General features: G+C 41.4%; 1 protein-coding gene across 4 annotated transcripts; it reads left to right on the forward strand.

Moving 5' to 3' along the window:
* Positions 1 to 8: 8 nt before the first annotated feature.
* On the forward strand, positions 9 to 16,784 carry C4H11orf54 (chromosome 4 C11orf54 homolog). 4 transcript variants are annotated; one of them, XM_070749616.1, is made up of 9 exons: positions 9 to 149; positions 2,430 to 2,523; positions 5,099 to 5,197; positions 7,922 to 7,995; positions 9,676 to 9,777; positions 10,211 to 10,387; positions 12,272 to 12,421; positions 14,461 to 14,577; positions 16,455 to 16,784. In XM_070749616.1, the coding sequence occupies exons 2-9, from the start codon at positions 2,466 to 2,468 to the stop codon at positions 16,626 to 16,628; spliced, it is 951 nt and encodes a 316-aa protein (XP_070605717.1). In that variant the 5' UTR covers positions 9 to 149; positions 2,430 to 2,465; the 3' UTR covers positions 16,629 to 16,784. The 4 variants fall into 4 exon arrangements, with proteins under 4 accessions (XP_070605717.1, XP_070605718.1, XP_070605720.1 ...); XM_070749617.1 differs by having other exon boundaries at positions 94 to 155; XM_070749619.1 differs by having other exon boundaries at positions 144 to 610.
* Positions 16,785 to 17,896: the final 1,112 nt, after the last annotated feature.

The following is a 17,896-nucleotide window of genomic DNA, read 5'->3' on the forward strand; positions in this document are numbered from 1 at the left end:
ACAGGAAAGAGAGAGGTTTGGCCTGAGGTCGGGAACGCCGTTTTAAAAGCGGGTCCAAAGGAATTCTGGGCGTGGCTTGCGAGGCTAAACCCTCGGGAAATTGCTCCGGGTGGAGGATAACGCCCTGCGCGAGCGTTCCTAACAGTGCTGTAAGTAAACCCGAGGCAACCGCGGGCGCGTTTTGCGCGATTTCCATGGGGGAAGAGTAGTAGTTTACTCAATTAAGGCTCCGGTTTCATGCCTTCATTAAGTGATGGTTCCAGCTCAATCCTCGGCTGTGGACTGTGCCTGATGGGATTTAATACATTTGGGAAACTGAAAAATCCGCTTTAGTGCAGGGTGTGTTTTACCCGGGATAAACTCTATTGTAGCTAATGGAGCTTCTATATAGGAGCAATGTAAAGCTTGGATCGGACTCTGGCAGAACTTTGAGACTGCAAATACTGTAAAACTTGTATAAGTAAACATTTTTCTAAATGAATAATAAAATATAAAATAAATAAATTTTAGAAAGACATATTTTTATAGATAAAAGTAAAAAAAAACTTTTTTACTTTGGAGAAATCTAGGTGACAAATAGGTGTGGTGGATTCACACGCTAAGATAAAAGGTTGGTTTGTTGGCTTGTGCAAGTTCAGCCTGGATAGTTACGATACTTTTGGATTCCAGGGTGCAAATCCAGGAAAATGGGTTATTTTTAGAGCAATGTTTTTCCCCAAAATGGGGACTTCTGGGAGTTGAAATCCGCTGTCTTTAAAAGTTTGAAAAACTTTTTAAAAGTTTTGTAACAAGCCCAGACACAACCTATTTGATGCCTCACTTCTGAATGGATTGCATTTTTATTACTCATCTCAGAATTTCTGCATTATGAAATGTTACCTAGCTTGATTTGAGATGTTCCTAATTAAAAATATTAATTGAAAAATTATGAAAGACTGAGATAGCAATTTGGATTGGTATACATAATATTTCTGGGAAACAACTGACTTGTGAAGTGCTAGAAAAACAATTAGCAAGATAAATACCTTTTAATGTGATAAGTTATTTTATTCTTTATTATTTTATTTATTTATTTCCATTTATATGCCTCCCCACTCCCAAAAGGGTGGCTTACAACTAAATACAATAATACAAATATAGATATAAAATATAAAAATTCCCTAAAAACAATATAATATAAAATCCCCTAAAAATAGCACACACAGTTTAAAAACCCACAATTACTAATCGCAACAACTTTTTAAAAAGCTTTTCACTGAATTTTAAGAGGAATTTATAAATTAATACTAAGAGAAATGATGTACATGTATATTGTATATAAGGTGTTCTCAAAACCTTGGGAAATACGTAGGCCAGATAATGGCCTATTTGCTGATTAGTGATGTCACCTATTATAATTCATTCCTTCTTGGGAAATACATTCTCATTTCTATAGAACTTAATACATTTCAAATCCTCCATCTTGTTCCTAGGCTGTAGTTAATTGGAGTTTACAGTACTTCCAAATAATAATGTCAGCTGGTGAAGAGGGGAAAAAAAATCTTGCTTCTCTTTTTGTTGTTAAAGTTTGATTTGAGGCAACCAGCAAATAAACTTTTCAAATCTAATGTCTGTAAAACTGTCAAGAGTTGAGAAATTTCTATGTGATACATACTATGTGTGAACTGCTAACTGTGGTTTATGGAGTAAACTTTATGTACGGTATATTTGTGTGTATGCTTTTTAAATAATGGGGTTTTTAGGCTTTTAATGTTAAATTGTTATTTTACACTTTTAATATTAGATTTGCTATTGTATATTGTTTTATCACTGTTGTGAGCCGCCCCGAGTCTGCGGAGAGGGGTGGCATACAAATCTAAATAATAATAATAATAATAATAATAATAATAATAATAATAATAATAATAATAATAAATTTGAACAGTTCATGCACTGCATTAAACCATCCACTGCAGTTTACAAAATAATGAAGGCTAACTATGTCCAAACAAACAACCTTCTGGGAATTCAGGCTTAAAGTAAGAACAATATTGCATCTGTTCTATTTAATTTCATTGACTGTAAAAAAATATTCAATTAGATTTATTCCTTTAAAATGAAATTACTGGCTTATACTGTACGCCTAAAACAACATTTCCCCCCCTGTCCAAAGTAGTTGAGATACTATGGGTGCTGATTCATCAACAATATTCCTTGTTGAATCATCTGGTTTTTTTCCCCTCTCTATAATCAAAAAGAGCAGATGTGGGCATTAACATTAACTATGGAAGACAAGACTGAAACAGTGAAACAGACAGCAGAGTGCAATAGGTCCATAGTTCTTCATGATCATGAACATCTCTACTGTTAAAAGCTTGCGTTGAATTGTAAAACCAGTATGTTCATTAACAGACCTGTAACTTGTTCTCTGATGTACTTTGCTCTCTTAGGAGCCGACCTGCTTGTTTGGCTGTCTGGAATAAAACATGGCTAAAGTGGAAAAATTTGATTTTCATATACCTACTCTGGAGGAAGCGGCTGATGGTAAGCGAGCATGGTTCTTTTGTGTTAGATAAGTTGTGAGATGAGAATCAGTATAGTAGCAGCAGTTAGAAAAACAGGATGTTGTTCTGTCTGGGTCACTCCAGAAGCCAATACCAACCCAAAAAGAGAAGCCAGACACACTGGTAAAAGGCAAAGGCAGTTTTATAAAATTCAAGAAAAACACAGGTAACAGAAAATGTCCTTACAAACAGGAAAATGCTGTATCTTCAGATATATCCACGAAGGCAAAAGTCCATGCAGCAATACAGAATTCTTGCTGCCAAGCCGAGGCTGTAGATAATAGACCTACACCTCCCACGGGTCTTCCAAAGCTGCTGGGCCACAAGCCAGGAACAGAGACGCCGAGAAACAAGACAGGATAACGCAACTCCAAACTGATAACACTCCACATGGCTTCAATGGCTTGCCTGCTTTTTAAACCCTGCTAAGGAGGACCACACCCAAACCCAGCTGTTCCTAATTCAGTGCTGATAATATTTCTTTAATTGCTCCTTTCTTTGATCTGACCGTCTCTGTGGCATGTCTCTGTGGCATGTCAATGACGGCTTGAGCTTCATCACCTAATGACTCCAAACTACTGGCTCGGGAGAGCCCCCCCCCTCGGGGCTCTCATGCTGTTCTCCTTCATCCCATTCCTGATTTTCCTCTCCCCCGTCTGACTGTTCAGCCCCCTCCTCTTCGCTGTCATCCTACCCCGGGCATGGAGCCAGCAGAGACACAGCCGGTCCCTGAGCAGCCTCAAGCTGAACCACAACAGATGTAGGGCCCTATTCATAATATTTGGTAGGATTGTGAAAAAACTAAATTATACTGGGAACGAATTAATGTTTGGATTGAAGAGGTGCTATATAAAAAAATAGAAAAAACCCAGAACCCAGGACACAATCTGAAGTTAATTGGAGGAAAGATCAAAAGCAGCATAAGAAAATATTATTTTACTGAAAGAGTAGTAGATCCTTGGAACAAACTTCCAGCAGACGTGGTTGGTAAATCCACAGTAACTGAATTTAAACATGCCTGGGATAAACTTATATCCACCCTGTTCTGTCTGGGTTCCCCCAGACGTCAACACCAACTAAAAAGAGTATCCAGACATGCTGGTAAAAAGCAAAGTCATTTTATATCTTTGAAAACAAACACAGATATCAAAAACTGTTCTTACAAACTGGAATGCTATGAAGCTTCACAGAAAAGTCACGACGGCCAGACAATACAACAGGCTTCTTGCTTGCACACACACCACTGTAGATAATAAAACCCACGCCTCTCCCAAGTTTTCAGCCTTCGAGGCCACAAGCCAGAATCAGAGACGCCAAGGATCGAAGCAAGGTCACAGGACTCCCAAAAGATAACTCTCCACAATACAGGAAGAGCGGGCCTGCCTTTTCAACCTTTCTGAGGAGAACCACACCCAAACCCAGCTGTTGCCTATTAGGGATGGAAATACCTGGCTAATTGTCCCCTTCGTTGTGCTGCCCTTCTCTGCCTCATATCTATGATAGCTTGTGCGTTCTCATCTAATGACTCCAGGCTACTCGCTGGGGAGAGCTCCACCCCGGGGGTCTCAGGCTGTTCTTCTTCCTCGTCCTGACATTCCTCTTCCCCGTCTGCCTGGTCCTCCTCCTCCTCCTGTTCCTCGTCCTCCCCCTCTGAGCATGGAGCCGGCAGAGTTCCAGCCGTTCCCCGAGGAGCCTCAGACTGAATCACAACACATCCTAAGATAAAAATACAGGAAATAGTATAAGGGCAGACTAGATGAATCATGAGGTCTTTTTCTGCCGTCAGTCTTCTATGTTTCTATGTAACTTTTTCTATTGGGGAATAGCAGGAAAGAAGCTAGAAAAAAGTCAATTATACTTCATACTACGCATAACTACAGTTGCGAGGATAACTTTTGCACAAGCATGGAAAAATGATGATATACCGAAAGACGTAGAGTTGTGAAGGACTACCAAAATTTTTACTACCACACTTTGGCCGTGGCTTATGAAGGACGCCCTGCATCTTTTAGTGCAAATTGGGTGCTTGGGGAAGAGCTCCATTTTCACTATTATAATAATAATGATAATGATAATAATAATAATTCGTTAGATTTATCTGGCTAGCGTCCTTAGCCAGCATATTATATTATCCCCTGGTTAGGGCTGTAAAAAAACTTTATTTGGAGAGTAACAATGAAAGAGCTTGCAAGCCAGTAAGAGAGGGGAATTTCATTAGCACCTGGAAAGAAACAATTGTAGCAAGTTAGAGCAATGAAAAAACCCTGCAAAGACTTAGGGCTTGAAAAATATTCTTTGCAGAGAGAAACAATGAAAGAGCCTGCAAGGCAAGAGCTGAGAAGATCGTTAGCAGCTAGTTAGGACTGGGGAAAAAAGTTACATTCAGAGTATAAAATGCACAATTATCAGCCTCTTTTAGGAAGGAAAAGGGTGCATCTTATACTCTGAAAAATACGGTAATACACAACTAAAGGGCTTCACCCCAACTTCAGCGTGATCAGCTTTACCATATTCCGTTCTTCTATTTTCTTTAAAATGATCTATTTTCCTTCCAGTTCTACAAAATGGACTTCAAGAAAATTTTGCAAATGTCCAGGTATCCGTGGTGGATTGTCCAGACATGAGCCAAGAGCCCTTCTGTTTTCCTGTTAAAGGTAACACATGGTACCTGTGACAAAATATTGGCAATACCTTGGTAACGTGGGCCACCAGGTAGAACAGGGGTAAAATTGCCAGGTTTATTTTTGGCGCCATAGATTTTCTTTAAATAGCGGAGTAGATTTTCTTAAACTGTTTCAAGGTTGGAATTATCCAGTCGAAAAGCCTTTGTCGCATACCTTAAAATACTGAGTGCTCTTTTTTTTTAATCCTATTTTTTCCTACTTTTGAAGGACTTCACATTTTACAGAACAGCTCCACATTTGCCATTATTTCACAGGGTTGCTGATCATTCCTTTCTGTGATCTTGTATATGTCTTGTAAGGATGCTATGTTAAGTGATGTTTTGCTTTAGCTATGGTTGGTTATACAAGCCACCATTTATTATTTATTTATTTATTTATTATTTGGATTTGTATGCCGCCCCTCTCCGAAGACTCGGGGCGGCTCACAACAAGTGTAAAACAAATCATAAATAATTCAATTAATTAAAATATTTAAAGATTTAAAAAACCCCATATACTAACAGACACACACACAGGCATACCATGTATAAATTAAATGTGCCCAGGGGGAGATGTTTAGTTCCCCCATGCCTGACGGCAAAGGTGGGTTTTGAGGAGTTTACGGAAGGCAGGAAGAGTAGGGGCAGTTCTGATCTCCGGGGGGAGTTGGTTCCAGAGAGTCGGTGCCGCCACAGAAAAGGCTCTCCCCCTGGGGCCCGCCAACCGACATTGTTTAGTTGACGGGACCCGGAGGAGGCCCATTCTGTGGGACTTAATCGGTCGCTGGGATTCGTGCGGCAGAAGGCGGTCTCGGAGATATTCTGGTCCGATGCCATGAAGGGCTTTAAAGGTCATAACCAACACTTTGAATTGTGACCGGAAACTGATCGGCAGCCAATGCAGACTGCGGAGTGATGGTGAAACATGGGCATACCTAGGTAGGCCCATGACTGCTCTCACAGCTGCATTCTGCACGATCTGAAGTTTCCGAACACTTTTCAAAGGTAGCCCCATGTAGAGAGCATTACAGTAGTCGAACCTCGAGGTGATGAGGGCATGAGTGACTGTGAGCAATGAGTCCCGGTCCAGATAGGGCCGCAACTGGTGCACCAGGCGAACCTGGGCAAACGCCCCCCTCGCCACAGCTGAGAGATGGTTTTCTAATGTGAGCTGTGGATCGAGGAGGACGCCCAAGTTGCGGACCCTCTCTGAGGGGGTCAGTAATTCCCCCCCCAGGGTAATGGACGGACAGATGGGATTGTCCTTGGGAGGCAGAACCCACAGCCACTCCGTCTTATCCGGGTTGAGTTTGAGTCTGTTGACACCCATCCAAGCCCCAACAGCCTCCAGGCACCGGCACATCACTTCCACCGCTTCGTTGACTGGGCATGGGGTGGAGATGTAAAGCTGGGTATCATCGGCATATTGATGATACCTCACCCCATGTCCTTGGATGATCTCACCCAGCGGTTTCATGTAGATGTTAAATAGCAAGGGGGAGAGGACCGACCCCTGAGGCACTCCACAAGGGAGAGACCTCGGAGCCGACCTCTGACCCCCCACTAACACCGACTGCGACCGGCCAGAGAGGTAGGAGGAGAACCACTGAAGCACAGTGCCTCCCACCCCCAACCCCTCCAACCGGTGCAGAAGGATACCATGGTCGATGGTATCGAAAGCCACTGAGAGATCGAGGAGCACCAGGACAGAGGATAAACCCCTGTCCCGGGCCCGCCAGAGATCATCCATCAACGCGACCAAAGCAGTTTCCGTGCTGTAACCGGGCCTGAAACCCGACTGCTGGGGGCCTAGATAATCGGCTTCTTCCAAGGACCGCTGGAGCTGGAGTGCCACCACCTTCTCAACAACCTTCCCCATAAAGGGAAGGTTGGAGACTGGACGATAGTTGTTAAGTACGGCTGGGTCCAGGGAAGGCTTCTTGAGGAGGGGGCGCACAAGCGCTTCTTTATAGAGTGTTGGAAAAACTCCCCTCCCCAAGGAAGCGTTGGTGATCTCCTGGGCCCAGCTCCGTGTCATCTCCCTGCTGGCCGAGACCAACCAGGAGGGACACGGATCCAGTAGACAGGTGGCGGAACTCACAGCTCCAATGACCTTGTCCACTTCATCAGGTGTCACCAGATCTAACTCTTCCCAGACAGGTGGACAAGTACGTGCCCCAGTCACCTCGACTGACTCATTGTCAGTCGACTCTGTTTTACAATTGGAGTCGAGGTCGGCCGGATCTGAGCGACTTTATCAGCGAAAAACGTGTTAAACTCCTCGGCGCTACTCTGCAAGGGCTCCCCAACTCCCTCCTGATTAAGAAGGGAGCGGGTCACCCTAAACAGAGCGGCCGGGCGGGATTCCGCTGATGCAAACAAGGCGGCATGGTACGCGCATCTTGCCGCCTTGAGCGCCACTTTGTAAGTCTTAATAAAAGCTCTTACAAGTGTTCGGTCGGATTCAGACCTACTCTTCCTCCATCGCTTCTCTAGACGTCTCTTTTGGCGTTTCAACTCCCGGAGCTCCTCGTTGAACCATGGGGCTCTACGGGGTCTAGCGCCACGGAGAGGTCGCAAAGGTTCATAATACAACCCACAATAATTGGGTTTGGAGCCTACTAAACCACAATTGCTTTTATATTGTTTTGGGTTAGTAAAACAAAATCTGGGAAAAAAATGATTTTGCTCAATTCCACCCCCCTCCTTTTTACAGGTATTTGTGGCAAGCCTAGAATTGCAGATGTGGGAGGCGTTCCATATCTTTTACCACTTGTACAGAAAGATAAGGTAAATAAAATGTAATATACTTGCAACCATATGCAAAAGCTAGTCTTTCATCCAATAATCTCCCATTTTGATCAGAAACGATAATTCCCACTTTGGGGAGGTTGGAGTGGAATCATATCATTTTTGCCAATTTCATAGTGATCCATTCTAACATTTTGCACATAGAAACATAGAGACATAGAAGTCTGACGGCAGAAAAAGACCTCATGGTCCATTTAGTCTGCCCTTATACTATTTTCTGTCTTTTATCTTAGGATGGATTACTGTATATGTTTATCCCAGGCATGTTTAAATTCAGTTACTGTGGATTTACCAACCACGTCTGCTGGAAGTTTGTTCCAAGGATCTACTACTCTTTCAGTAAAATAATATTTTCTCATGTTGCTTTTGATCTTTCCCCCAACTAACTTCAGATTGTGTCCCCTTGTTCTTGTGTTCACTTTCCTATTAAAAACACTTCCCTCCTGAACCTTATTTAACTCTTTAACATATTTAAATGTTTCGATCATGTCCCCCCTTTTCCTTCTGTCCTCCAGACTATACAGATTGAGTTCATGAAGTCTTTCCTGATACGTTTTATGCTTAAGACCTTCCACCATTCTTGTAGCCCTTCTTTGGACCCGTTCAATTTTGTCAATATCTTTTTGTAGGTGAGGTCTCCAGAACTGAACACAGTATTCCAAATGTGGTCTCACCAGCACTCTATATAGCGGGATGTGTTACTGTGTTAATTAGTTACTTTTTAAAAAACCCTTTCAAAGAAATTTGGTTCTGATCCTAATTCTACAATTTAAAAATGCAGTATTAGTTAATGAATCCCACAAAATGGTTGCATTATTTGAATTCACACTATAGGCAATAACAATAGCAGTTGGACTTATATACCGCTTCACGGTGCTTTCCAGCACTCTCTAATCCGTCAGCCTATTCCCCCCAACAATCCGGATCTCTTTCCTTGCTTTTAAGAATTATTTATTTATTTATTGATTGATTGATTGATTGATTGATTGATTGATTGGATTTGTATGCCGCCCCTCTCCGTAGACTCGGGGCGGTTAACAACAATGATAAAAACAGCATGTAACAATCCAATTAATAAAACAACTAAAAACCCTTATTATAAAACCAAACATACACACAAACATACTATGCATAACTTGTAATGGCCTAGGGGTAAGGAATATCTTAACTCCCCCATTCCTGGCGGCATAAGTGAGTCTTGAGTAGTTTATGAAAGACAGAGAGGGTGGGGGTAGTTCTAATCTCCGAGGGGAGTTGGTTCCAGAGGGCCGGGGCCGCCACAGAGAAGGCTCTTCCCCTGGGGCCCGCCAAACGACATTGTTTAGTCAACGGGACCTGGAGAAGGCCAACTCTGTTGGATCTTATCGGTCGCTGGGAGGATTATGGAGGATTCCCAAAAAACTTTTGTTTGTATGGTTGATGCTTATATTTACCGTATTAAAAATTAAAATTGATGCATTCACTGCCACTTCTCGTGATCATGAGATTTTAATATTGTATTCTTTTTCAACATAAGATGGTGATTTAAAATGTTTAAACTTTACACTTAAAGACTCCTGAGAGAAGGTCTTTCGGGGAAAGGCCTCGAAGCCCTTTAAGAAGCACTGCCTTATGGACAACATGCAGATGAGCAAATGTAACCGTTCTTTTCTCATTTAGGTTTATGACCTGAACATAATAGCGAAAAAAATACAGTTACCCGGAGCATTTTTTCTTGGTGCTGGAGCTGTTTCCTCCAGGGTAGTTGGAAGCAATGCTGAGGTAAGACAATGGATATGAAAATACGGTATTAACCTCAATGTATACTTGGAGTGTATACTGTCCAACCTCAGCAACATGAAGAGTGAAAAAGTGAAAAAAATGAAAAGTGAGGAACAAAATATTTCAAAATGTAAATGATCTAATCATTTATAACTGGGAAAAATTTCAGGGATTTTTATCAAAAACTTTGCCCGAAATAAATAAAATGGCATTACTTTTTGACTCACCCTCGCATGAAAGGATTTACCGAGTAAGCCATCATTGGATATATTCATACTGTGCATGGTAACAAGCTATGATTTTCAAACCACGAAGCTCACTTTCTGCAACGCAATGAGCTACGAACAAAACGTGCTGCTTGTTTGAATAATTGTGAAATGACGGCAGACTGTGCTGATAATCTATTGGAAGATGTTTATCTGTTTCTATCTAGTTTATCCCAATTGTACAAGCTGGAAAGGATGAGAAGGCGGCGATCAATGGAAGTTACCTAGCCAAGATCAACCCTGAGGATGGCAGCTGCCTGCTCCAAAAATACAGTTCCCTATATAAAGATTGTGAATTTGGGCTGCTGGCTAACCTATACGCAAGTGAAGGCCTTCCTGGTAAGGTATGTGGCTCGGTCAGGTTTATTAAAATGGCTTTTTACAAACAAAACATCCAGGCAGAGTCTACAGTTTAATGTTTCCAAATGTAAAATAATGCACTTGGGGAAAAGGAATCCTCAATCTGAGTATTGTATTGGCAGTTCTGTGTTAGCAAATACTTCAAAAGAAAAGGATTTAGGGGTAGTGATTTCTGACAGTCTCAAAATGGGTGAACAGTGCAGTCAGGCAGTAGGGAAAGCAAGTAGGATGCTTGGCTGCATAGCTAGAGGTATAACAAGCAGGAAGCGGGAGATTATGATCCCGCTATATGGAATGCTGGTGAGACCACATTTGGAATACTGTGTTCAGTTCTGGAGACCTCACCTACAAAAAGATATTGAGAAAATTGAACGGGTCCAAAGAACGGTGGAAGGTCTTAAGCATAAAACGTATCAGGAAAGACTTAATGAACTCAATCTGTATAGTCTGGAGGACAGAAGGAAAAGGGGTGACATGATCGAAACATTTAAATATATTAAAGGGTTAAATAAGGTCCAGGAGGGAAGTGTTTTTAATAGGAAAGTGAACACAAGAACAAGGGGACACAATCTGAAGTTAGTTGGGGGAAAGATCAAAAGCAACATGAGAAAATATTATTTTACTGAAAGAGTAGTAGATCCTTGGAACAAACTTCCAGCAGACGTGGTAGATAAATCCACAGTAACTGAATTTAAACATGCCTGGGATAAACATATATCCATCCTAAGATAAAATACAGAAAATAGTATAAGGGCAGACTCGATGGGCCATGAGGTCTTTTCCTGCCGTCAGACTTCTATGTTTCTATGTTACTAAAAAACAAACAACACAGACTGATTAAAAGACAGAAAATTTAAAAAGCTAACAAGGCCAAACAAATAAACTGGTACATGTGAACATGTACCAGTCTATGGAGAGGGGCGGCATACAAATCTAATATTATATTATTATTATTATTATTATTATTATTATTATTATTATTATTATTATTATTATTTGCTTCGTTTTGTTTTGCCTCCTTTTATTGCCAAATGTATATAGCCACCTGTACAGTGTTCCCTCGATTTTGGCGGGTTCAAACTTCGTGAAAAGTCTATACCACGGTTTTTCAAAAATATTAATTAAAAAATACTTTGCGGTTTTTCCCCCTATATCACGGTTTTTCTCGCTCAATGACGTCATATGTCATCGCTAAACTTTCATCCGCTTTTAATAAAAAAAATTTAAAATAAACTTTAATAAATAAACATGGTGAGTAATAATCTAAATGGTTGCTAAGGGAAGGGGAAATTGCAGTTTAGAGGTTTAAAGTGTTAAGTATTAAGGGAAAGCTTGTGATACTGTTCATAGCCAAAAAATACTTTGCGAAAATTCGACTTTCGCGGGTGCTTCGGAACGCATCCCCCGTGAAAATCGCATATAGAATAGAATAGAATAGAATTCTTTAGTGGCCAAGTATGAGTACAAGGAATTTGTCTTTGGTGCATATGCTCTCAACGTACATAAAAGAAAAAGATACATTTGTCAAGAATCATGTGGTACAACACTTAATGATTGCCATGTGGGTGAAATAAGCAATGAAGAAACAATCAGCATTAATAAAATCTTAGGATATGAACTCTTGGCATTGTGCTTTTAATGTGGGAATAATGATTTTGATCATTAGAATTATCAGGTGGAGTTCATAAACACAAAATGTGTTAAGAAGGGAGCTCTAAGTCATAATGAAAGTGTATAAGTGTGTAATTCTCAACGCACAATGCATTACATGAATCTTTGTTGATTTACTTTTTATTTTGACTTCAAATTACTGCACAGAATTTCCCCTGCTTAACAATGACAATATTAACCCGTCTCCTTTCTTGAAGGTCATTGAAGTGAGAGCAAAGAAAAGAACTGGCGAGCAGAACTTCATATCCTGCATACGAAAAGCCTTAGATAAGCATTACGGGGACAAAACAGTGGGAATGGGAGGTACCTTCATTATCCAGAAAGGAAGTGCAAAAGTTCACATTATGGTAAGTCAGTTACAAGAAGATTTTCCTCTTTTGTATTAAGCGTGAATTTTATTTATTTATTTATTGGATTTGTATGCCGCCCCTCTCCGAAGACTCGGGGCGGCTAACAACAATAAAAAGACAATTTAAACAAATCTAATATTAAAAATAATCTAAAAACCCCCAATTTAAAGAACCAATCATACATACAAACATACCATGTATAAATTCTATAAGCCAAGGGGGAAAGGGAAAATTTCAATTCCCCCGTGCCTGACGACAGAGGTGGGTTTTAAGGAGTTTGCAAAAGGCAAGTAGGATGGGGGCAACTCTGATATCTGGGGGGAGTTGGTTCCAGAGAGTCGGGGCCACCACAGAGAAGGCTCTTCCCCTGGGTCCCGCCAGACGACATTGTTTAGTCGACGGGACCCGGAGAAGGCCAACTCTGTGGGACCTAACTGGTCGATGGGATTCGTGCGGCAGAAGGCAGTCCCGGAGAGATTCTGGTCCGATGCCATGAAGGGCTTTATAGGTCATAAGCAACACTTTGAATTGTGACCGGAAACTGATCAGCAACCAATGCAGACTGCGGAGTGTTGGAGTAACGTGGGCATATTTAGGAAAGCCCATGATAGCTCTCGTAGCTGCATTCTGCACGATCTGGAGTTTCCGAACACTCTTCAAAGGTAGCCCCATGTAGAGAGCGTTACAGTAGTCGAGCCTCGAGGTGATGAGGGCATGAGTGACTGTGAGCAGTGAGTCCCGGTCCAGGTAGGGCCACAACTGGTGCACCAGGTGAACCTACACAACAACAAGGAAAGAGTAAGATCTATAAACATTAAAGAGCAAAGCCTTTCCGCAAACATTTGCAAACTTGCTTTTTTATGGTGTGCTATCAAGTAGATGCACGGTGGCTAAGCGGTTAAAGATGCAGACCTTGTCAGCTGGAGATCTAGACAGCCTGGGTTCGAGACCCAAGCTCTGTGTAATAGGGTGAATTCCAGTTACTTGCCCCATTCTGCTACCCACATAGCAGTTCAAAAGCATGCAAATGCAAATAGATAAATAGGCACCACTTCGGTGGGAAAGTAACACTATTCAGTTTGCCATTCTTGCCACATGACCAGTCGACTAAACAATGTCGTCTGGCGGGACCCATGGGGAAGAGCCTTCTCTGTGGCGGCCCCTATCCTCTGGAATCAGCTCCCCCCTGGAGATCAGGATTGTCCCCACCTTGCCTTTCGCAAACTTCTTAAAACCCACCTCTGCCATCAGGCATGGGGGAATTGAGACATCTCCCCCAGGCTTATATAATTTTATGTATAGTATGCTTGTGTTGTATGTTTTTAAAATAATGGGTTTTTAGATATTTTTAAATATTAGATTTGTTTATTGAACACTGTTTTATTGTTGTTGTGAGCTGCCCCGAGTCTGTGGAGAGGGGCGGCATACAAATCTAATGAATGAATGAATGAATGAATGAATGAATGAATGAATGAATGAATGAATAAATAACCATAGAAAATGTTTTTGGGACAGTGCTGGCTCCCTCAATACAGGAACACAACCTATTGGATTGGTAGGATTTTTTCAAGATTTCAGACGGGTCTTTCTCACTTATATTGAGAGAAGCCAGACTAGCAATTTTTTGCATTCAAAACAAGCCAGTTAAGCTCTCATTGAGTTACTTAAACTCTTTTCCCAATTTTGATGGAGAGTTGAAATTTTAATTGTTTGTGCCGGCTGGAGAATTTTCTGGCTTATGTTTCAAAAGACGTTGAGGAGTAGTGAGTTCTAAAACCCTTTACTATCGGTTTGCATGCGTGCTTGAGCGCACAATGCTTTGGCGCATGGGCAGAAGCATCCTGAGCGGGTTGGCGGGCGCGACTGGTTCTTAGAACTGGGCCGAACCGGGAACAACCCATCACTGAAGTTGAGAGCTATAGAATTATGTCAAGGCAAAATTTGTGTCATGTTTCTATCTGGAGAGGAAGGAAATAGACCCTGAAATCTGTGCTTTTTTTTAAAGTACAACCACATGTTTTGTTTTTAAATTACAGCCTTCTGAATTTTCTGCCTGCCCTTTGGAAACTGATGAGAAAGTGAACAATTGGCTGAAGTTTTTTGAAATGACAGCTCCGCTTGTTTGCCAGCCTGTGATTGTTTCTCAAGATCCAGTAAGTAAATTCTGTTGCTGCTAAGGATCTTCCCAGCTCTTACCTTGCAGGCTCTTTCATTGTTTCTCTCTGCGAAGAATGTTTTCCAAGCCCTAAGTCTTTGCAGGGTTTTTTTCATTACTCGAACTTGCTCTGAGTAAGTTTCTTTCCAGCCCTAGCCAGGTCTAACAATGTTCCCAGTTTTTACCGGCTTGCAAGTTCTTTCATTGTTACTCTCTGCCAAGAATGCATTCCAAACTCTGTCTTTGTAGGGGTTTTTTTTTCATTGCTTTACTTGGTCCAGATATTTCTTTCTAGACCTAACCAGGTGCTTTTAATGTATCCAAGCTCTTTCATTTTTTCTCTCTGTAAACAATGTTTTCCAAACCCTAAGTCTTTGCTCTACTTGCTCCGAATGTTTCTTTCCAGGTGCTAATGATGTTCCCAGCTTGCAAGCTGTTTCATTGTTACTCGCTCAGAATATTTTTTTAAGCCCTTAACCAGGGGATAAAATAATGTGCTGAAGCTGAGTGCTAGCCAGATAAGCAGATTCTTTTCCCTATTTTCCTCCCCTAAAACTAGGGTGCGTCTTATATTCTGGCGCATCTTATACTCCGAAAAATACAATATACAGTAAGACCTCACCTATCGCTGGTGTTATGTTCCAGACCTGGCCGCGATAGGTGAAATCCGCGATGGGGAATTTATCGACTGATAGTACTTATTTAAGTATTTATATTGTAATTGTTTGGTAAGTTTTCATTGTTTTAAGTGTTTATAAACCCTTCCCACACAGTATTTATTTTAGATACAGTATTTAAATACAGTATTTACAATTTTAGATATATTTTTTTGGAAAAACCTGCCGATCGAGTTCCGCAGGCTATTTAAATCTGCCGATTGACTTCCTCAGAAACCCGCGAACCAGCGAAGATCCGCGAATGATTTTTCTCATTAATATTTCTTGAAAACCCGCGATGAAGTGAAGCCGCAGTAGGTGAAGCGCGATATAGCGAGGGACTACTGTACAGTGATACCTTGTCTTACAAACTTAATTGGTTCCGGGACGAGGTTCTTAAGGTGAAAAGTTTGTAAGACAAAACAATGTTTCCCATAGGAATCAATGGAAAAGCGATTAATGCATGCAAGCCCAAAATTCACCCCTTTTGCCAGCCGAAGCACCCTTTTTTGCGCTGCTGGGATTCCCCTAAGGCTCCCCTCCATGTGAAACCCCACCTCCGGACTTCTGTGTTTTTGTGATGCTGCAGGGGAATCCCAGCATCGCAAAAACGGGTGCTTCGTTGGCAACGGAAGTCCGGAGGTGGGGTTTCCCAGCGAAGGGAGCATCAGTGAAATCGCAGCATCGCAAAAACATCAAAGTCCTCGAAACCCCACCTCCGGACCTCTGTGTTTTTGTGATGCTGCAATTTTGCTGAGGCTCCCCTTGCTGGGAAACCCCACGTCCAGACTTCCGTTGCCAGTGAAGCGCCTGTTTTTGCGCTGCTGGGATTCCCCTGCTGGGATTCCCCTGCAGCATCACAAAAACATGGAAGTCTGGAGGTGGGGTTTCCCATGGAGGGGAGCCTCAGGGGAATCCCAGCAGTGCAAAAACAGGTGCTTCACTGGCAACAGAAGTCCGGAGATGGGGCATTCCAGTGGCAGCGGCTTGGGTTTGTAAGGTGAAAATAGTTTGGAAGAAGAGGCAAAAAAATTCTTAAACCCTGGGTTTGTATCTCGAAAAGTTTGTATGATGAGGGCTTTGTAAGACGAGGTATCACTGTATTGCCAAATAACACAAAATGACACATTGCATATGATGTATCTGAACTGGAGGAAATGTTTGCTGCTTAGGGCTAGCCCCACCAATAGGAATTTATGGGTTTTGGGCTTTTTTCCAGGGTTTTGATCTCCGTGTGGAGCACACCCACTGTTTCAGCCATCACGGTGAAGGAGGTCACTACCATACGGACACAACGCCGGAGACTGTAGAATACTTGGGGTATTTTGTACCTGCTGAATTCCTCTTTCGGATCGACAGACCAAAGGAAACGCATATGGTGGGTCGGGATTAAAAAAGTCAAACCCACCCAAGGAGCTGATGTCAATTAAGAAGCGGAAAATCAAGAGATGACTAAATTTGCTTTTTCACCGAGGCCGACTAATGTCTAATCACACCCTGAATTTATTATTTGTTTAGCACGTTTAAAAATAAACTACAGCAAAATTGATTATTATTTTTCTTTGAGATTGGAATTGTAGCACATTCTGGCTGATTGCAAAACAAAACCAGGAGCCCGATTTTTACTTAAAATATTTACATTTTAGATCCTTGGTTCCCTTTCTTTCTCTCCTTAGCAGCTAGATTTCAGCTGTAATCTGGAGATGACTAAATTTGCTTTGCTTTTCTTTTTTTAATTGAATTTTTTTGAAACAAAAAACAAACAAACACATACACAAAAAATAGACACATTATACAATACATACAAGCAGTTTACGGAAACTTGTGCATTTTGAATTAATGTTGTTTTTACAGTGCCTTTTCTGCGTTGTCTGCTTTTATTTTGTTTGGTTTTTTCATTTCTGTTTTTTTCTCAATCCAATTGTATAATTTACCCCATACAGTATAAAAGTCATTTCCTTGTTTATTTTGCAATTCCATTGTCATTTTATAAATTTGCTTTTCACTGAGGTCGACTAATGTCTAATCATACCCTGAATTTAATATTTGTTTGGCACGTTTAAAAATAAACTACAGCAAAATTGATATTTTTTTCCAGATTGGAAGTGTAGCACATTCGGGCTGATTGCAAAACAAAACTAGCTTCTGCTCTGGCAATCTCACACTGCTTACCAGAGCTTACAAAACGTTTGCCAGACTCATTTCGCATCTCAGACATTATCACCCTTGAAAATGTCCAAAGATACTTCACCAGAAGAGCCCTTCATTCCTCCACTCGAAATAGAATACCCTACGAGACTAGACTTTCAATCCTGGGCCTAGAAAGACTAGAACTAAGACGCCTTAAACATGATCTAAGTATTGCCCATAAGATCATATGCTGCAACGTCCTGCCTATCGGCGACTACTTCAGCTTCAACCACAACAACACAAGAGCACACAACAGATTTAAACTTAATATTAACCACTCCAAACTTGACTGTAAAAAATATGACTTCAGTAACCGAGTTGTCGAAGTGTGGAACTCATTACCGGACTCCATAGTGTCATCCCCAAACACCCAACACTTTACCCTTAGATTATCTACAGTTGACCTATCCAGATTCCCAAGAGGTCAGTAAGGGGCGAGTACAAGTGCACTAGAGTGCCTTCCGTCCCCTG

This window comes from Erythrolamprus reginae, chromosome 4, assembly GCF_031021105.1.
Source record: "Erythrolamprus reginae isolate rEryReg1 chromosome 4, rEryReg1.hap1, whole genome shotgun sequence".
NCBI lineage: Eukaryota > Metazoa > Chordata > Lepidosauria > Squamata > Dipsadidae > Erythrolamprus > Erythrolamprus reginae.